The sequence below is a fragment of the Ursus maritimus genome, unplaced genomic scaffold (genome assembly GCF_017311325.1).
Source record: "Ursus maritimus isolate PB19 unplaced genomic scaffold, ASM1731132v1 scaffold_12, whole genome shotgun sequence".
Classification (NCBI taxonomy): Eukaryota; Metazoa; Chordata; class Mammalia; order Carnivora; family Ursidae; genus Ursus; species Ursus maritimus.
Window position 1 is genome coordinate 19,996,673 of NW_024423564.1, and position 22,262 is coordinate 20,018,934.

General features: G+C 37.4%; 1 protein-coding gene and 1 pseudogene across 1 annotated transcript in view; both read left to right on the forward strand.

Moving 5' to 3' along the window:
• Window positions 1-22,262, forward strand: part of OLFM3 (olfactomedin 3) — a 42,668-nt gene that overhangs the window by 15,301 nt on the left and 5,105 nt on the right. Inside the window, exons 3-4 of the mRNA XM_008697643.2 lie at window positions 981-1,136; window positions 6,068-6,287. Coding sequence (XP_008695865.2) covers window positions 981-1,136; window positions 6,068-6,287 — 376 coding nt within the window. The remainder of the gene's footprint in view (window positions 1-980; window positions 1,137-6,067; window positions 6,288-22,262) is intronic.
• LOC121101989 lies at window positions 15,059-20,241 on the forward strand (annotated as a pseudogene).

Genomic DNA, 22,262 nt, shown 5'->3' on the forward strand with positions numbered 1-22,262 from the left:
GCAAAATTTAATAAACACAGGGATCACTCAGGGATTCTGATAAAATGCAGATTCTGATTCAGTAGCTCTGGGGTAGGCCCCAAGAGTCTGCATTTCTAACAGGCTCCCAAGTGAGGCCAAACTTGTTGCTCCGTAGACAATACTTTGAGTACCAATGTACAGAAACCCAGCTGACCCTTTAAAACATTGTATTCGTACTCCATTCCCCAATTCATTTAATAGCTCTCCAACTATTAGACATTTTCACTTTGTTTTTAGGTTTTTGCTGCCACAAAAAATGAGAGCAGCCTTTCTTTCCTCACTTCTAGATGTTTTATAAGTCACCTGTTTCCTATTTCTACATAGCCTGGGGCCCAACGAACCTGAGAAGTTACCATCAGCTTAATCGGTGTTTACGGTCTATCTACCAAACACTACCAGCTGCCATTTTCCAGGTCTCTTAAACACTATGTTTGGGGGTGTCCCAGCATTGCCACCATGCATCTTGGTCAATTCAATCTCACCCCTGGGAGAACTTAAGATGTGGAAGTGACTGTACTGAAATGAATGCATTCTAATTCTATTGCACACATCACCATTCACGATTGCTCAATGACCTGATCTTGAAGAAATCAGAGTTAGTACTTACAGAAACAACTCATTTTAACATTTAACAGCTTGGGGCATCTTAAGCTTACAAAGCCCTGGAATGAAATTTCCATTTTTAACATTTACTTTTCTGATTTACTAAATTCCATTTATTTATCTCTAATGTTAAATGTCAATTTTATTATTTCCCGCCTAGGTTTAATTTTCCCTTGTTGAATTTTTGGAATGTTTATCATGAAGAATGGTTCTTCTGAAAACATATCGTGTAGGGATGCAAATAGAGATTTGGTATTTGGCAGTTCTTCATGTTAATGTCATTTTTGCCACTTCGGCAGTGATTGGATATTCCTGTACACAGACAATAATGTATAGCCAATGTTCTTGCTTAACAGGTTCAGAACATGTCCCAGTCTATTGAAGTCTTAAACTTGAGAACTCAGAGAGATTTCCAGTATGTTCTAAAAATGGAAACCCAAATGAAAGGGCTGAAGGCCAAGTTTCGGCAGATTGAAGATGATCGGAAGACGCTAATGACCAAGCATTTTCAAGTAGGTTTGACTTCTGCAATCTTGTCAATCCAAATCAGACACTGAGTGTAATGGACAGCCAGCATGGCAATCAGCTAGAAATAACTGTTCATTGGCCCATACTCACAAGGTTAAAGACTCACTGGGGAGGCCAGTCATCTCTCAACTGAAACTGACCATTAGCTGGTAGGAATGCATACTATAAAAAAAAGCTCAATCTTCCTAGAGCTTGGTGGAGTTTCTGGATATATTTATAGGCAATTCAATATCTAAGACAAGGGGAACTCTCAAGGAAAATTAATAATTAAATTTATCAAAGTTTGTTCTGATGACTTTATGCCCTGCTAATATGAGGAGACATATAGAGAATATTTATTATTAAAAGAGGCAATATTACCATTAATAGTAGCATACAAAAATAAAAAGAAGGATGTTTGATAATTTGATACAAAGTCTTTTCTTGGACTTTAAGTTGTTGTTGGCAATTATCCAAAGCACTGAAAATGCAGAAATAGTGCTTTTAGGCATGCTATGTGGACGTTTAGTACCTAGGTATGACAATGCCATATTTTTAAAAATCTGACTATGATAATACCATTTGAGCCTCTATTAAAAAGAAATAATCTGCCTCCAAAGGGATAACACATGGTTTATAAAACATACTGTGGTTTTATAAGCATGAGAGTTTCTTTTTTCCTTCCCTTCTCTAGTGAAATTCACTGCTGATGGTAAGGGAATGGGCCTGAATTTAAGCATGAGAAGTGCTTTTCACACAACGGTGATGGGCACAGAGCTAGTCAGGGACATGTGACGGGATCTCCACATAGCACATTCTGATCTGGCAGAAATTTTCATGGTTTCGTAATTTTCTTCAGTGGTGCTCAGGAGCCTGAGGAGGTAGGTATAGAAAACAGTTTTTGCACTGAACCAGTTTTAAAGTTTTACCAGGGGGGTACAACAGAAAAAAGAGAGGGTGAGAAAGCTGAGGGTATTGACAAGAGATGAGGCTAAAGGGATGAATCATGAAGTTTAAGCTGAAAAAAGTACACAGAGCCAGGAGGTTAAGAAATTAGAATGAATTAAAGCAAGGCTTAGAAGATACAATAAATGTAAATATTATTGGAAATGAGAGAATGATGGGGCGCCTGGCTGGCGCAATCGTTAAGCGTCTGCCTTCGGCTCAGGGCGTGATCCTGGCGTTCCGGGATCGAGCCCCACATCAGGCTCCTCCGCTATGAGCCTGCTTCTTCCTCTCCCACTCCCCCTGCTTGTGTTCCCTCTCTCGCGGGCTGTCTCTCTCTGTCGAATAAATAAATAAATAAATCTTTAAAAAAAAAAAAAAAAGGAACTGAGAGAATGAGTGAACCGGATGATAGAGAATTTGTGGGGGAATGGTAAACAGCGAAAAATACAAGGCTGAGGAGAAAATGAGTGAATGTTAACCAATATTTATTGAACATGTACTGTGTGCAAGGCGGCGTTGGGCCCACTGCTGGATACGTAATGATCTCTCTTCTATGAAAGACAACTAAACAGGCAGGTAAAACTGACAGTAAATAGAAGCATAAACTATTTAACAGCACAAAGGGAAGAGTAATGTTATTTAATTTTATTCAGAGAAGATCTGGAGAAGAGTTACAAGATTTGGCAGTTTTCAAGAAAGCAGTTTTGGACTCGTCCCCCCCACGCCCACCCCATGCACACAGACACACAACCAAAATCACAGAGGACTTCAAGAAAACTAGAACATTTCCAGTGTTCGGGGTTAGGGCTAGGCTGTAGAGGAGTAACGGGAGCCGGATGCTGAGGCCATCAACAAGGTAGCAAATGGTAAGCTGGCACTTACAGCACAGAGGGAACATTCCCAGAAAGGAAGGAGGACAGAAGGAGAGGTGCTCAGGGTGTCTGGCATGGAGTGAAAATGATTCAAGCTCAGATGGACAGGGCAGAACTCTGTGATGCCAAGGGATGGTTTGAGGGTGCCAAACCTGGCAGGGCTGGGGACACATGATGAAGCATGTCCATCTGTGGGAACTCTTGGGAGAAGATCAGAAATAAACAAAGAGATACAAAGCTGAGAGAAACTCAAGGAAATAATTCGCCTTTTCTGTAAGTTTGCCCAGCAGCAGCCAGGCTACCAATAAGAAAACTTAATTTTCAGGCAGCACCATATGAAATAATGATTTTGATTTTACTAGTTCACGTAATCCAAGTAGATACTTCAGTTATATGTAAAAATCCAAACAGCAATATTTTTCTGAAGAATTACACATATTCAACACACAGTTCTGACAACATTAAATATATATGAGCTAATTTAATCCTCTCAACAATACTATAAAGTAGGCACCATATTTATCTCCATCATTGAGATGAAGAAACTGATGCAATCTGTTCAGCATTAAATATCTAGTATGCATCAGAACCACAACGACCAGCTCCAGAGATAAGCCTGCTAGAACCAGTTCTACACTGCCTCTCCAAGTAGACTATGGCTCTCTGAAACTTAAGAGTAATAATTAAATGCTAAATATGTTTGTTGAATTTAGGTATTCACTGAGTTTGAGCATGAGTCAGACGGTGACTCAGCAGCTAGGTGCTGAGGTGCCATATTTGAGACAAAGAACTGGAACATTCCAAAAGTTAAGTTTACGTCAAAGAATACTTTTAAATTGGAAGAAAATCCTACTCTGGTACACCGTTTTCAACTTATCAAAAACACTAAGTAGGTTCTGTTTTCTGTATTTTTTAAGGTGGAAATCTTATTCTAGTTATCATACTTGAGACTATCAGTCCTATAGGAAAAGGGCAAGATAGTCTAGGTACAACCTTTGCTGTAAGAACGACGTAGTAGAAAGTGAAATTCTAGAAGAAATGAGGAAGCACAGATCTGTGTTATTCTACTTTAACCTTTGAAATATTTGATATGTATATTGGTCGAACTTCCCATTGCTCTCTGCCTAGCGTCAAGAGTTTCAAAACTGATTACCAATAATCAAATTACGAATTTTTGAGAAGACCCTAAAATATAATTACCTATGTTTTTTTTTTCCGTTCAGGGAAAAAAGTCACCAAAATTGTGACACTGAATCGCTCTCTTTTCAGTATTCCCATAGTGTAACATAAAACTCTTCTTTGTAACTGTTGTTACAATATGCAGCAAATGCAGAACTCTTCTTATTAAAATCATAATGAAGCAATTGTGTCTTCCTTTTGGGACGCCGTAAGATGCTCAAACTAATAAGTTTATTTCCAAATGAGCCACCAAAATGAGTAAAGCTATGCAATTCCACCTTTTCACTGTGATATTTATGAGTCTTTCTCATTATGAAGACTCTCTCCCCTCCCACTCAACATGGACATCTAGACAAAATCGAAAAATTCTGAGCTTACAGAGCAAGTGGAAATTTCCCCACAAGAAACATAAGCCCATAAATCAGGGCAGCAATGGGAGCTCCTGCTATTTTAATGCATTTATAGTAATAACATCTTCCAAATGTAATTTTAAAATGCAATTTTCAGCTCCTTAAATTAGTTAGTGTACAGCATGGTTTCTGACGGCACCTATGGATTATTCTCAAATGATCCTAACAGTGACAGCTCTTTCCACAAATGAGATCATCTGTAAGAAAAACATACAACCGACTCACACTCAGGATATATTTTCACTGACCACGACCACCAAATTAAAGGAAAAGAAGAAAAGGTGACATACCTAGAAATTAAAACTGCCTGTGAGGCTCAGTCCCATGATGCTAGAAATAAGACACTGTGTTGGCAAAATATGCTTCTTGTTTTCCAGATGAAAATCAACTTTGCAGTTTCAAACAACTCTGTACAACTAGTTCCTTTGTTACATAAACTGTGAGCACCTTGGTCCCTGAAAGAGTTAAGAGTTAATTCACTACATGGGTGAGCAACTCTGCCTTACTTAAAGAGCTCTAAATTATCTATGCTAAGGCAAATGGAGTCAGAGTGTGGGTAATAATTCAAAATGGTAAACAGCAACATGCATTTCTTCAAGCTTTGAGGAGCTTTGCATGATTTATTATGCTTGCTGAACCTACCTTCCTAATGACATTGTGCTAAGATGGATGTTAGAAAGAATAAGGAATACCTGAGCATAATGGAAGGGACAGTGTAGAAAGGCATAGCTGGAATGATTCTAAGTGTTACAGAAAAGCTGTTCCAGGATCCAGAGTTTCTGGTAAGTACCCCCATAACATAGATAATGAGTCAGTGAGTAATTAGAGTTAACAGACATCGGATATTTGACCTATCTCTAGCAATTCATCCTTAGAAGATGGACCCTGATTATATTTCCTAAATAATCCATTGTTCACACGATAAAATGCTACCAGAAAGTGAAATAATACATTAACCCTGAATTGCTACCATAAAAAGTTTTTATAATTATGATAAGGCTAAATCTGTTTTATAGAAAAGCACAGGGGTGCCTGGGTGGCTCAGTCACGTAAGCATCTGGCCTTTGGCTCAAGTCATGATCCCAGGGTCATGGGATCAAGTCCTGCATCCGGCTCCCTGGAGCCTGCTTCTCCCTCTGCCTCTGCCTCTCATGAATAAATAAAATCTTTAAGGAAAAAAAAAAGAAAAAAGAAAATCACATAACCATTTAAAGAGAGGTTCTTGTATTGAGATAAATGGATTGACTACTAATGATCATGTAGCCACTTACATTCTCACAAAGTACCTAATTTTAACCAAAAGTCAATAAGAATTTTGATATACAAATACTGAATCAATATGCTGTTAACCTGAAACGAATATAATGTTATATCCTGATGACACATTAATAAAACTTTTCGTTTAATTTTCAAAAAAAAAGAATTTTGAATCCGTTTTAATAATCTCCTTTAAGTATCATATTAAAAAGAACATAGTGGCTTGATCTGTTCAAATGACGCTCAGAAACAACTGGCTGCTTTTCACAGGAGTTGAAAGAGAAGATGGATGAACTCCTGCCCTTGATCCCCGTGCTGGAACAGTACAAAACAGATGCCAAGTTAATCACCCAGTTCAAGGAGGAAATCCGGAATCTGTCTGCCGTCCTCACTGGGATTCAAGAGGAAATTGGTGCCTATGACTACGAGGAACTGCATCAAAGGGTGCTTAGCCTGGAAACCAGGCTTCGTGACTGCATGAAAAAACTGAGTAAGTAGAACAATTTCATTTGTTTAAGTTGTGTTTTTACGTGGTTTCAATGAAAACTGCGTTCTTACGTTTTGCAGATAGTGATAAATACCTAATTACAGAGAAACCAATGCCTGCTTTCTAAGTCTAAGTATTCCTCAACGCCTTAAGCAATGCCTGTGTAATCAGGGTTATTTGATTAACAGTTGCCTAATTTTCAGAGCACCCTGTTACCCTTTGGTGGCTTGAAATAATACAGACGATTCTATTGGCTACACCAATGGCAATAGGTTACTACAGACGGATAATATGTGATGGTTAATCATTACTTGGCTAGAAGGGAGGAGAGGCATTTTTAGTAGTGGAGCAAGTTAGAAGCTGGGAAAAAGGTAGTTTGGGACCAAATATGAAACAGCAGTGATTAAATCAAACAAAAACAATTCCTCTACTATAGAGAATTGCCATCAGCTAGCTGTTCTGATCTACTCAATAAATAAAAAGGAGGCACCTACTCAAATATATATTCACTACTCTGCAAGGGGTCAAGCATATGACATGGGATACGGACTCTAGTTCTTGACTCCTAAAATGTGTGGTTCAACCTGCTCTAAGTCTACAAACTCTTCCACTTCATCCATGAGCTAATTATTCAACTGAACTCATCATGGCACTAGTTTGTAATTTAATACAAAATAAATATATGGTCACAAATTGAATAAGGAGGGGTTGTTAGTCCATTTAGGAATAGTATTTTAGTTGTTGACATGAAGTGGTATGCCAGGGAGGTCAAGTCAATAACCACAGAAAAGTGTTCCCTCAACAGAAAGAAAAACTTTTCTGGAATGGAAAATAAACTAAAAAGAGAAATGAAGAATTTGGAAAAGATAATTTCTCGTAAAGACAACTTCAGAAAATAAATGTAAACACTTAAAATTTGAATGGCTGATGAATTCTTTAAAGACTATTTTACAAATGCAATCCAAATGAAAAAAAGAGAGTGAATATACAACACGTTACGTTTAGTACAGTGGGGAATCACCACATCAGAGGCCCCACTGCAGTCAACCCAGGATTTCCAAGAGATTCTGACAAAATTACTCAGAAGGCAATTAACCCTAAAGCCTAACACTAAAGCAAAACACTTGTACGGACATCCTCAGTTCCTTATCCCTCACCAGTCAAGGCCCACACTTTTCCCCTGTAACTCTTCTCTTAACACTCATGACTCCAGTAGATTCCGTGACTCCAATTCTGCACCTTTCATCCATTGTCCACATTATGGCCAAAGGGATTTTTTTGAAGCATAAATCTGAAATTAGTTTGCACTGCTGAAAATCCTAGGATATAGTCCACAGCTTATATGTGGCCCACCCTACTTCTCCCATCTTAGGTCCTGCCGCTCCTCCCCTCACAAGCTCCATCCCAGTCACGTGTGTTCTACGCTTTCTTATCACAGGGCAGTGCTGAGATGCTTGTCCCTTCTGAAACACTCTTTCCCATTTACCTTTCTATGTCAACACATGTTCACTTGCCACATGAAACAAACTCCCATTCATTTCTCACGTCTCAGTTTAAATGTCATGTCTTGCCAGAATCCTTCATTGTTTTCCCTGCATGTACTACGTGTCCCAGCTAGGTGCTCCCAAATCCTGATATTTCACCAATGATTGGACTTTTCATGTTTCATTATCATTGTATGTGTAATTGGAGAGCTATCTTCTAGATTTTTATTCCATCAGAACAAGAGCAATGTCTATGATACTCCCTTTAAACCTTGTATTCCCCCAATGCCTGGAAAACTGCCTGACAAAGAAAAGTTAGTAAATATTTGCCAAATAAATTAATTCTAGAAGGAACCATAGAGTAACAATTTCTAACTTTTAACAAAGTAAATAATAGCTATTTCAAGTCGTATTTAAAAAAAAAAAAAGCTCTCTTAGCCATTTGAGTCAGGTGGCACAGGATTGACCAAGATGAAGCAAAGGAGGTATTATTTATCTGATATAGCACTGAAATACCTCCTTATATGCTGTTCTTTTTTATAATTAATGTTACGGAGTTTATTGCTATAATAGGTAAATATTACTGACATAAGTGAATTCTGTTATATTTTATTTTTTAAATCAAGAAATACCTTTAGTTTCATGCACATATTAAGTATATAGGTTGCCAGATGATGTCTCCACCAAATCAGATGAGAAGAAAATCTCAGTCCAAGAACTGAGTGGCCTCACTATCTAAGTTACTTTGGGGGTTACAAAGAAATATCCAGATGCATTTTTATTAGTTCATAAAATATCTGATTACAGATTTTCTGTAAATGACAGTGCTTAGGATTGGTCTGTGTAGGACTTTGACTTACTTTGGAAAAGTCTGTCTGTTACAGATAAATCACTCCGGATTCTGAGAATCAATTCATCTGGTCATTCCTAGCAGCTCGCAATAACCCCAAGCTACAGGCTTTGCACACTGAGACCAGATATCTGCTGAGTACACATGCACTCGACTAAAGGAAGGACAGGCAATAGAATAGTTCTAGCTAGTAAACACCTGGAATCTTAAAGTGTGCCAGTCAGGTTTTTGAGGGACTGGCATGGAAAATTCTTGGAATTTGCTTAATTTTAGAAATGAATTTCACTTCTAACACATATTCTCTCTGAGTTGACTCAGCTAGAAATAATGTTGCAGTTAGGAAATTAAACCTACGCTCCTTTCAGTTCTTACACAATCCAGTGTTTTTTTGTGGGTTTCTTTTCTTGTTGTTGTTGTTTTTCAGTCCACATATAACTCTCCCACACACAGCCTCCTTCAATATTGAAAATGATATTTGGGACAAAGGAGATTAATTTAAGTGTCACAAATTCATCCTATTCCTTCTTATTGAACCATGGATAATGTTTCCATGGTGTCCTTAGGCCTTAAGACTGTGATCCATAATATATATATTTTTTAACATCAAAGGCTCTTTTTTTATTAATTTGCCCTCATGGACAACAAAGTTTGAAAGAATGTAACTGTCAAATTAATGGCATTAACTACTTAATATTTAATTTTATCTTAACTAATCAAAAACAAAACCTAGCTACCAATGCAAATATCTAATAGCAATAAAATAGTGTTCAACTTTCTTATTTAATGAGATGGTTGCTATCTGAGTTAGCTGATATGACCTTATAAGACATTAGAAATAATTCTCACATATTATAAACTCTTTCCTAGATTATTAGTAGCCCTGAGATCCCTATTTACTTAGAAGAGAGGCCAGTGCCACAATGACTCTAACTCATTTATGTGCTTTGTCCCAAGAACTGGGTACTTTTCTCCATCACAGCAGATCTACAGAACAATCAGAACAACTTACGGAGAGTCTCCGAAGCAGAGAAAATATTTATCACCGGATCACAACCATTAATTACAATGTAAAGAACATGTCCAGGTAGAGAGACAGCCCTAATGCCATGAAGTATGAAGTTACATGGTCCTTGAAAAACTAAATAATGGAATCTTTACATTGTCCTTTTAAAAATTACTCCAGTGTGAAAGGAAGTATCTGAAATATATATTTGCAGAAGAAAACACAAACACATGATTGGGAGTGGTGCTTTAAGTTAATAGTTTAATACTACTTTGTGCTTATACTTCCTGGGACTTTATTAAATAAAGATTGGATGAAATTATCTCTGAGAACCCTTTTAACTCCATGCCTACTATGAACTCATAAGTAAATGCCCAATTACCAAATATCAGAACACACGGACTCAGAAAACGGATGTTAGGGGCGCCTGGGTGGCACAGCGGTTAAGCGTCTGCCTTCGGCTCAGGGCGTGATCCCGGCGTTGTGGGATCGAGCCCCACATCAGGCTCTTTCACTGTGAGCCTGCTTCTTCCTCTCCCACTCCCCCTGCTTGTGTTCCCTCTCTCGCTGGCTGTCTCTATCTCTGTCAAATAAATAAATAAAATCTTTAAAAAAAAAATAAAAAAGAAAATGGATGTTAGTCAACATCAGGATCATTAACAGGAGATGTAGAGAAAAAAACATCAGCGGTTCGATGTTCCCAAACATCTAAAATCCAATTGCTCTTCTGTTTGGATCTATAGTGGGCCATTGGATAATCATGGTATCCTCAATATAGTAACAGGAGCAAGAAGGCCCATCCATCAATGGCATTTTCACTCTTCACAAAAGCCTCTCAACACACACAACCAATTAGCAGAGGGCAGAAATGGATTGGGGCAAGAGAATAACATTGCAACAATGATGAACGCATTTCCATTCACCTTTTCAGTGAATTTGCTTTTAGGGGAAATGTCACACTATACATCACATAAATTTTAAGATACTAAAAAACAAACTAGCCTCATTGCCTGCAAGGTCGAAGTCACTCCCGAATAGTAAATAAGGCGCTAAAGGAATCACAAGTCATTGAGAGCATTAGGGTACCATTCAGCTTATTTCTACTAGAGAATTAAAGTTTTGGAGAAAATAGAAATTATGGGGGAAAAAAAAGCTTCAACAGTAATGTACCCTAGTGGGCCTGAATGAGGTACAGTAATGCTCTTTTCTGTTTAATTTTTTCCTGTGAGAGACAGAATAAAGTCCTGTGTGCTTAATTAAATATCCCATTCCTAGACATGCAAAATATAATTATATGCATGTGAGAATTTGCTGAAAAAAGCACAGTTAAAGCTCTCACACACACCCCGAGAGCATCAATAGATGTTTAATGTAGATTATAATCAGGCTTTCCAGTCCTCTGACCCCCACTCCCTCAGGTCAGTTCTATTTTAGGGCAATGCTGTGGTGCCATCTAGTGAGCCACAGGATGCGTCTTGCCATTAACACACTTTTGAGACTCCAAGTCCAACAGAAGTAGCAGTAATGCTCAAACTTTAGGTTGGGACACCTGGGGGGCTCAGTTGGTTAAGCGTCTGCCTTCGGCTCAGGTCATGATCTCAGGATCCTGGAACTGATCCCTGCATTGGGTTCCCTGCTCAGTGGAGAGCCTACTTCTCTCTCTCCCCCTGCTGTGCTCTCTCTCTGTCAAATACACAAATAACATCTTTAAAAAAAAGAAAATTTTTTAAAAAACACAAAACTTTAGGTCACAAGTATGAAATTTGGGTTACTGACATGTTTATGCCAAATGAGATTTTAAAAGGGAAACCAAATTGTCTATGGGGTAATACTCTTATTTGCTCATTCAACAAATACTTAGCGGCTCTCCAGTACCTGCCGGCTCTCTGCTAGGTACTGGGTGATACCAAGATAAATAGCACAATGTCTCCCTCTTCTGTTAAGAAGTTTGCATTTTAGTGGAGACAATGAGCCCAAAAGTAGTTCACTACAGCAATACTGACAGCCTACTGCTTGGCAAGCACTATGCCAGCTGTTTTACACGTTGTTAGTTCTAACCACTGCAAGAACTCTGGATTAGACAATATTATTGGCAATTTATGCTCAGAGAGTTTAAATTAATTTACCAAAGGTACATGTTGGAGGCAGCATCTTTAAACCCAAGTTCCTTCTGAATTCAAAGGCAGATTTCGTCCCCAGATTTTTCTTTTTTGCTATAGAAAGAAAGGGGCTAGAGGATCATTTTTATCCTTCCCTAAACCCCACTCACATCATTCCTCTCTCCAACCAATCTCTTAAAACCACCTCTTTCCTGCTTCCTCGTTTCCACCACCCTAACGCAGACTGTCATTCGTCATCTCTCCTTTCAGTTACTGCAGTGGCCTCCTACCCACTTCCCTTTACCTGAAGCCAGTCCCTCTCCACCACATGAGCTGTTTACAGAAGTCTTTTCCAACTGCAAATCTAATCATATTATACTTATGTTTAAATCATTTTCTTTTAAAATTAAATCCAAATAGCTTTCCATGGTCTGTCTTGATGACGTGGATTCTGCCTAAATCTCCAGCCCTTTCATCACAAGTTCTCATCATGTACTCACTATAAGTTTTAGCCATTCTGATCTTTCAGTTCCTCAGTCATGCATGCTTTCTTGCCTGGACATTGTCTTCTACCCTGTCATGGAACATTCTTCCACCTTACCTATCCAAATGCTAATGATCTTGCATTTTATACACCAGACACCAACTTTCTTATGGAGCCTTCTCTGATTGCCCCTGTATGTGGTTGGACTAGCCCGCCACAGTCTCCCAGAGTCCCCCATCCCACTCCCCATGATACCTGGCACACTTTTCAGAAAATGTCCATTTGCTTTTTTTTTTTTTTTTTTGATTTTTTAAATCTTTACGCCCTTAAAGACAAGTTGTCCCTCCTTTGAGAGGTCAGGGGCCATCTGTCTGATCCTAGCTGAATTCTTGTAGACTATCATAAAACACCAGAAACATAATAGATAAAAATTAGCGTCTACAAAGGGTTTGAGAGCAAATTTTTTTTAAAATTTTATTTATGTATTAGAGAGAGAGAGAGCACAAGCAGGGGGAGCAGCAGGCAGAGGCAGAGGGAGAAGCAGGCTCCCCTTGGAGCAGGGAGCCTGATGTGGGGCTTGATCCCAGGACCCTGGGACCATGACCTGAGCCAAAGGCAGATGCTTAACTGAGTCACCCAGGTGCCCCCTAGAGAGCAGATATATTTTTTTTAAGATTTATTTTATTTATTGGTGGGGGGAGGGGGCGGAAGGAGAGGGAGAGAGAGTCTTAAGCTGACTCTGCACTGAGTATGGAGCTTGACGCAGGGCTCGATCTCATGACCCTGAGATCATGACCTGAGGCAAAAACAAGAGTCGGTCGCTTAACTGACTGTGCCACCCAGATGCCCTGAGAGCAAATATTTTTAAAATAAAAAGCTTTATGTTGCATTCAAGAAATAAACCAGTATATGTCAAATATAAAACATCTGTATCTTTTACAAAATCAAAACTCTTTTGGGAAAAAAAAAGACAACAAAAGCACAGCCTTCTTTAACCTTCGTTTCTGTTGCCATCTGTCCTTTTTTCAATGGCAGTGGAACGGTTCGTTACAAAACACATGATATTTGGTTCTACCTAGCACTTAAAACAAGAGACACTGAAAATCTTAGTGAAAACAGGAATTAATAGAAAAGCCAAACTGTGTGCCTGGGGTGAGTGGAGTGAGATTTAAGTTGGAAATTCAGTAAGGGAAATTTACAAGAATATCCCCACAAATTAAATTGAGAAGATCTTCAAATGAGTTATTTAGCAAGGACAGTCCTACTTTCCCTAAAATTCTAGATTGTAATGCAAAATGCAGTTGCTCTGGTATCCAAGTAGTTGGTGATGACTCATTCTTCCAGAATCCTGGAACCCTCATTATTTTAGCACATTTTTGGGTAATTGGTATATTTTAGCATAAATGGGTTTATTATTTATCTTTCTTTTTATGTCCTACATTTTCCTAGATTACAACTAAATGATAAGACTTATAAGGATATAAAAATTGTACTTTCAGAAGCATGCATGAACTGCCAAATTATTTGGGATTTCATAATATAATTCTGTTCCATTCAAACTGGATGTTAAATAGCCTTCTCTAACTTAAACATATGCTCATAATATAAGCTCTATCCCAGAAAAAGTTGGAATAATTTTAAGAATAATTGCATAAATCAAATCAAGAGAAATAAAACGGTCACCTTCCTCAAATTCATTGTATTTTTGAATATACAGAACCATACACATGCAATACATTATAAAATGCAAATTACAATAACTTGATAAATTTAAAACTTAATTTTGGAAAAAGACAGCTATTTAGAAACATATTGTTCTTGACCTTATTTACCAGACACCCACCAAAAACTCATTCTAGTGTCCTATCCAATAATTATGTCCATCATTATCACCACCCTTCTGTCAGTAGTGTAAGTGGTAAGATTAAATACACAAATAAAATTTTAAGTAATATACATAGATTTTACTATATGTTACTAGAATTCACTATGTATGGTAGAGACAAACTTACTTTCAGTAGACTTAATAAACTTTAAAGATCAAATCATATCTACTTCTTGCTACATGAGTTCTCCAATGGCCTTAAGTAAAAAGAAATAACAGTCTGTCATAAAGATATTCACTACTCCATTTAATTTACTTATATGGGCATGGCCTTAGGATTTAAATCCAGAAGCTGTTAGTCCAGGATATTACAAGATACAATTATATATTGAAGAAATAAACAAAAGACAGATGATTTTTATGCTTCATTGATCCAAACAACAGATCTGCTGAATCCCAAGTGATATATTTTCCTGAGCTACTGATTGATAAATACGGATTGCAACTGATCATAGAACGTTTAATGTCTAAAAGTCATCAGAAAATAAGATGGTCACTTTCCTAAACTATCTATTCAGCATATTTTCTGAATATACACAATCATACATATGGCATATATTATAAAATATTAATATTTTCATGTGCCTAACTGTAGACAGAGGAGCATAGCAGGAGAAAATCAATGAAGCAAGACTCCTAACTTCCTTCTTTGCCATCCACTTTTGCAAGAACATTTGTCTTCCAGGCATTTGGGGAAATTTCCTTTCTGTCTGGCTTTGTCCTCACATAAAGTGAGAGTGAAGTAAGAAAGATAATGATTTATTTGAACAAAAACTAGTTTTGGGGAGCCAAGAAATAGAAATGACTTCTATTGTTTATTTTAATTTATTTTTACAATTTTTGCATTTCATCCGAATCTGAAAATACCTATGTTCATTTAACACTAATATCCATAAAATTATAACTAAAACAGCAGCCAGCTGTTTATAAATTCCCGCACCTTTAATTTTACCAGTTTCACTTATCACGATGAATTCTAGCTCAGAATCAAATAACTATTTAGAAGATAAACTTCAGCTGGGAAGAAATCAACATCGACAGGCCTGTTTTTTTGCTTCCCAAGAATAACAGTAGATGATGGTGATGATGCCCGTGTTAACCCCGTGTTTTACCACAACCACAAATACCACCTTCTTCCCAGCAACATACAAAAGGTTGTCGCTCCCCTATCCACTCAATGTTTCCTTAATGAGAATAAGAAAATAACAAGCTTCAGAACTTCTTTGAGATGAGGAAACTCCATCCCAGAGAGTAAGTGCATTATCCAATTTCATATGATGATTTAATGCTGCAGCTTCGATTAGGAACCAGACCCCCCAACACCCACCTCAGCACTCTAACCTGGATGAAATATACCACGTGAACATCTCCTTGGAAAATTTCTGGGAATTTGTGGGAATAAAAACAAAGACACCTTTCCCCATCCCCTCAAAAAAAGCATAAAAAGATAACTAGAGTCATGGATACTCATAGTTCCTAAATGGATTACCATCTACTCATGGGGTTCACTGATTTAATCATTCTCTTTTCCATCTCCCTGCTCTACTAGATTATTTCTAAAGGCAAACAAACTTTTCTTAATAACATCAGCACAATAATAAAAAGTTCCCATGACGTTTTATTTCTCTACCCTCATCTCCTTGCTTTTTCTCCTTTGAAAGAATCTTCTATAGCTGCTGCTTTAATTTACAGTCTTCAAAACCAACTGTGACCCAGCTTCTGTTCTTAACACTACCTTCATTTCATTCTTGTGGTCACCAGTGACTGCTTGCTGCTAGCTTCCATGATCATTTCTGTGAGCTTATTAGATATCTCAGTGGTATTCCCACAAGTCAGTACTTCACCCTTCTTAAAAGACTGGTTGTTTGTTGTTTTTTGTTTTTTGTTTTCTTAACACTGCACTATTTTTAGGTCCCATTTGTAGCTTCTTTTGAGCTCTTTCCTGGGTCACAATGCCCCACAGCTCTGTTCTAAATGCTTTTCTCTTTTCTGCATATGTCCTTCCTCTAAGGCAATATTTAGCCTCTGGCTTTCAGTAGACTGTTAAAACTGTCTCAAAAGGGTGTCTGTGCTCCCTAGATTTTTATACTGTCTTCTTTACACCTCCACTGGCATGCATACCAGTCATGAACAACTTAAAATAATCTGTACTGAATTCTTGATCTTTTCTCCCAAACCCATTCCTTCTCCAGTCACTTCCTGCGAGTAAATGGCAATATACTCTTCCCAGATGAACAAGCCAAAATTTGGATGTTATCTTGGACTATTTTTTTAATTTAAGGTTTCCTTCAATTCCTCTTTTTACTTTCCATCTTAACATCTATTCTGAAGCCAGTCCTATCAACTTTATCCCAAAAAACATAACCCAAACCATCTACTATTTTCCATCCCCATCACCGCTTCCATCATATCTCACCTAGACCAATGTGACAATCTCTTAACTGGTCTTTCTGCTTATACTGTATTCCCTTTGTAATTAATTTCCACATGTTACCTAGAGTGATCTTTTTAAAATGTAGTGCTCACATTCTGTCACTCCCCTATCTTCTTAAAATTCTCTGATAGCTTTTCATCATACCTAAAATAAAATCCAAATACTCTGATTTCACATAGCTTCCTCTTCTGGACCACCTCTCTAACCTCTTCTACTTTCCAAGTATGATCTAGACACACTGACCTTTTTTTTTTTTTTCTCTTTTTTTAAATTTCTGTGTTCCTTAACTCACCAACATATCCAGATGTAAGACCTTTGCAAGAACAGTGAGAATAGCTAACATTTATTAAATTATACATATATTTCTTAATCTTCCCAATAACCCTGTGAAATAGATATTATTACTGCTGTTACCCATGAGACACTGGGAGGTTAAAAACTGTTCAAGATCCCCAGTAAGTAAGTGATAGAATCAGGACCCGAATCCAGACAGTCAGACCACCCCCCTCAGCTTTAAGAAGCTGCTGTCTAGCTGATCCTTCAGCTTGTGGTTTCATGGCTGACTTCTTGTCAATTAGATCTCAAATTAAATACTACCCTTTCTAAGAGGTCCTCCCTACTCACCTAATCTAAAGCAACGACCCCCCCAGTCACTATCAAATTATTCTATTTAAATATATGCATTAAAATTTTTCCTACTTGATACATTTCCTTGTTTGCTTATTTCTTTCTTTCATCCCCTTTCTTCAAAATGGAATCTTCACCAGAAAAAAAGTGTCATGTTTTGCTTACATTGTAATTCTAGTACATAGAACAGTGCTTGATACTCATTAAATCTTAGCTTGATGAATTAACGAGTAATGAAATGAATAAATGAGTCAATGAATAAATGACTCATTTTAAGATGTTATTGTTTTAAAATTGTTGATACTTTGAGCTGTTACAATTTTTCACTTCGAGTGTGCTTTGTAGATTAATGCTATAAATTTTGATTTACTCAGAGAAGGTCACTGTGGGGTAGAAAGTTATGGTGGCTCAAGGTCAAATCCAGGGTGGTGCCAGGAAGACAAAGGCTGACATTGCACATTGTGAGTCACTGAGCAGATGGGAGATAGCTCATGGGTGACAGACATGGAAGAAAATGATGGAGAGAGGAATCACATAGAAGAATCAAAGAATGCAAAACACAAAATTCATAAATGTTCACAGGAACCTCTCTGGCCAGAAACTACATATAAAATATCTTTATCTGGAACTAGAACTCACATGGTTTCACTTGCATCTTTTTAAAATTTTTTTAGAGAGAGAGTGAGCAAGTACAAGTGGTGGGGGGGGAGGTGGAGAGACTCTCAAGCAGCTTCCATGTCCAGTGCGGAATTTGACACAGGGCTCAATCTGACAACCCTGAGATCATGACTTGAGCCTAAATCCAGAGTTGGACACTCAATGAACTGAGCCACACAGGCGCACAGGCATATTTTAAAAATGGTTTACGTCTAACTTAAAAATCCATTCACAAACAAAAACATTCACTGAAATCTCATAGAGTTAAAGTTTGCAAAATTATATTGATTTACTAGATTATAGAGATAAGATTCCTTCACACAGAGATAAGTTGTCCAAAGACAGCTACCATTAAGACCCATATGCAAGACCAAATCAGTGAGATCTAATAAGAAATACAATTGCTAAATATGTCCTTTCTTGACCCTCACATTCATTTTTTTCTTTTAAGATTTTATTTATTTATTTGAGAGAGAAGCAGGAGTGTGGGGGGGGGGGGGGATGGCAGAGGGAGAGGGAGAAGCAGACTCCCCGCTGAGCAGGAAGCCTGAGACTGGGCTGCTATATCCCAGAGCCCTGGGATGATGACCTGAGCTGAAGGCAGATGCTTAACCAACTGAGCCACCCAGGCACTCCCTCACATTCACTTTTTATAGAAAATTAAACATGGGAAACTAGTTGAACTTGCTTGTATCTTTCTATGTTTGACAATTTATATATGTTTTGTAGAAGAACAAAGGTAAATGTGGTTTAAAATGAGATAAATTTCAAGTTATCTAAGTAGACTGTCTTAATGGAAGAGGTGCTTATCTATTTTAGTACTCAGGGCTGACTTTCTATAATTTTTATTTAATATCAATATAATTTTATTTAATATCAGTTTAATACATCCTTTTTCTCTCAGTGTAGTTTGGTCTGAAATCACTTCTTCATTTAACTTTCCTTGTCAGTTGATTGAAAAAAGAAAAAGAAGAAGAAAGTAAGAAGTGGAAAGTTATGATAAGCTACACCACATGGACCTATTTTGTCTCCCTGTTCTCCTTATATTCCCAGCAGCTAACACAATATTGGCACATAAGTTGTCAGTAAATGGTTGTTAAATGAATAAATTAATGATTTTACATTTAAATATTAAGAACTGGTTTTACCCTCTAGAGTATTTCAGAGAAAATGTCCATTGCCACAAGAAGAAAGCAAAGGTATTTTTAGTTTAGGTGTCAGAAGCTTTTAAGTCCTGGTGTAAATTCTGTCTTAATTCCTGGTCTAAGTGATCCAAGCTCAGCAGTGTCTCTTTGCCATATGGATACAATGCTGGGTTATATCCAAACACCACAGAAGCCAAGACACCTCAAGCGACTGATGTGCTGTCAGTTTTGGGAAATGCTGATTATATGAAATTCATGGCACAATTCCTAGTCCCAAATATAGTTCTTGTACAGGTTTTAACTAATCCATCCAACTTAATTCATATTAAAGTTATGGACATAAACTGAGTCCAGACACTCATTCACACCCATAAATGAATCAACACATGAAACAGGCACTTATCTGAGACAAATATGGGCTTTGTGTCTTCTTGCTTTGTCCAAATTGTGCTTTGGCCTGGCGGCAATAGAGGCGACCTATGTTAGAGGAGCTGACTTTGCCAATAAAGAAGGTTAAAAATCTCATTTTGAGTTTTAATTGTAGAGTCTGGCCATCTAAAGTGTGAAGTCAAACTCCACAGCTACAAAATCTCCATTCATTTTCAGTATCAAAACAACTTGAGGTCACTATAATTTCTCTCTGTGTTTCCATTTGGTCATTTCCTCTGGATAGGAAGTGTTACGGAAATGAACATTCCATCATGTTTATGTTTCATATTGAGACATTGCATTGATCTATATCCAGAACTAGTTTTAGCTGACTTCTGAGATTCCAGGTATCTTTTTTTCAAAAGTTCAGTCATTTTTAAAAGATATTCTCACTCCTTCCTTTTGTGGCCATCACTGAAGTTCCAGTGGCCAAAGTGAAATTCAGTCCCTTTGTGACTTCTGACTAGAGCAAGAACTGTAAAAGGCATTCTCATGCGCCTTCTCACATCTACAGGAAGTGTATGTCTTTCTCTCTTCCCAAAAGCTCAGACAGAAGTACAATGTTCAGTGCATGCCCATACAAAAAGATGATAAAGTGCAGGTTGGGTGACGACACTACAAAGGTCAGCAAATGTGCAAAGTAGCCCAGGTTTACAGGACAAAATATGTCATCTCCATTGAATGAGTACAGTGGGAGAAGGCAAACGGCACAACGACCCGTGTGGGCATTCACTCTTCAAAAGACCACAAAAAGATCCTTGAACATAAAGCCAAATCTCACCAAGTAGAAAAAGAAAAGGGCAAATATAAGGAAGAAACAATCGAGAAGATGCAGGAATAAAGTAATGTTATATATAACTTTCAATAAAAGCTATTAAAAAAATAAAAATAAGGTATTTAAAAAAATTTTAGACTAATTTTTCCTCCTATGCAAAGTGGATCATATTTTTCCTAGGTCATAGTCACTATTTTGAAATAAAACACACAGCATTTCTACTTGAATCACATGCATAGTATCTCTTAGAACAGCTCCTACATGTGTACTAACAAATGTAATCACCTATTAGCTTTTCTTAACATCTCTGTGAAATAACTGATAAGTGTAATTCATAGTAAGGATTCTAATTTTTTTTAAGGTTAAAATAATTAAAGAGAAAGTCATTGCCATGTCACCTGTAAGACAGAGATGGAAGAACACAATTTCAATCTAGTCCTTACAGGACTGAAGCCAAATTAAAATTCAGAATACACACAGCTTTCATTTCTGGAGACTATTTCTATCTTCAATTTCCACCTACTTCCTACACCTGCAAGGAAGCATGGCATTTAAAAACCTGAAAATTATTTTTCAATAGGCAATATACAAATGTGACTTTTGCTTTTTAAATTTAATGGCTAATATTAAGTTTTTGCAATTATTTTAACTTTTACAATTATAATTTAGGGATGCCTGGGTGGATCAGTCGGTTAAGCGTCTGCCTTCGGCTCAGGTCATGATTCTAGGGTCCTGGGATGGAGCCCCACATTGGGCTCCTTGCTCAGTGGGGAGCCTGCTTCTCCCTCTGCCTGCTGCTCCCCCTGCTTGTGCGCTCTCTCTCTTGCTCTCACTCTCTCTCTCTCTGACAAATAATCTTTAAAAGACATAAAAACATAATTTTAAGAAACATAAAATAAAATTATAATTTAAATATTGTATGCACATGACTAGAAAATTAGATGCTTAGAATAAAAAGAACTTAGAATAAAAAGGAAGTCTCCTTCTCCAGAGACAACCACATTTAAGTTTAATTTTAGTGCTTTAGGTGGTTAAATCTGTATTTCGAATAATATGCTTATTTTTCCACTTTTTTTAGGGGGGTTATCAATTGTGGACATTGTTTACTGACTTTCTGCTCAGCAAAATGCAGGCTTAAGTCGCTTAGCCAAAGGCACTTCCTTGTCTCTTCATAATATGGTTTCATGACTATTCAAATTCAACCCTTATCAACTTTGTAACTTCATGCCTCATATTTAAGTCTTTAACACCCTATTTTTAATTATGATGTCAGTTACACCTCCATCTTTCTGCTCTTCTCCTAATTTTTAACTCTTTCATAGTGTGAACTTTACCTATCCTTCTATGTTATCATGGTTGGAAACATTTCGTTGTTTCTATAATCACAGAGTAGACGAAGTATCTGTTAAGTATTCTGCAATTCGTTTACGGGCTGATTCTACAAGTTAAACATGAATGTTTTCATTATTATGACAACGCTCACGTTGTTCTTCAGGAACTAAGTGGTGGACTCTAATGTACTCCTTTTCTCAGTCCAATTTCATGTCATCTGTGCCATTCAAAAGAGAAAATTTACTAGAGTTAAGTCCAAGTGTATTTTCCTTTTATGTTTGTACTTCAATAATTGACTTCACCATACTCAGTTTTTCTTAGAGGATCTCACAGTATTTCTGTAGATCAATTCCTCTTATTTCTGAGACGTCCCTCCTGCACATGTCTGTCCATTCTGGACTAATTGCTCTCAAGGTCTACTGTGCAGTTGTCATTCTGGGACCAGAAGTTACGGTTTTCCTGATCTCATGTCTTCCCCTGTCTCAGTTTACTGTTTATTTTGCTACAATATGTGCTCAGGTAACTTCTTAAGAAAAAGTACATTGTAGGTGAACTTTGGAAAGTTTACATGTGAGACAAGATCCCTAGTATAGCTTCCTCTGATTTTTCTCCCTAAATATAAAGGCCCTGATTGTTGTCTTTCCAAATCCAGTATTGGTAAGCCCAATGCCAGTCTAATTCTTATATATTTGCATGTGACCAACTCACATTCTTTCTCTGAAAAGTTCCATTTTCTTCTCTTTATTATTAATCTGCTAAAATGTCACAGTAATT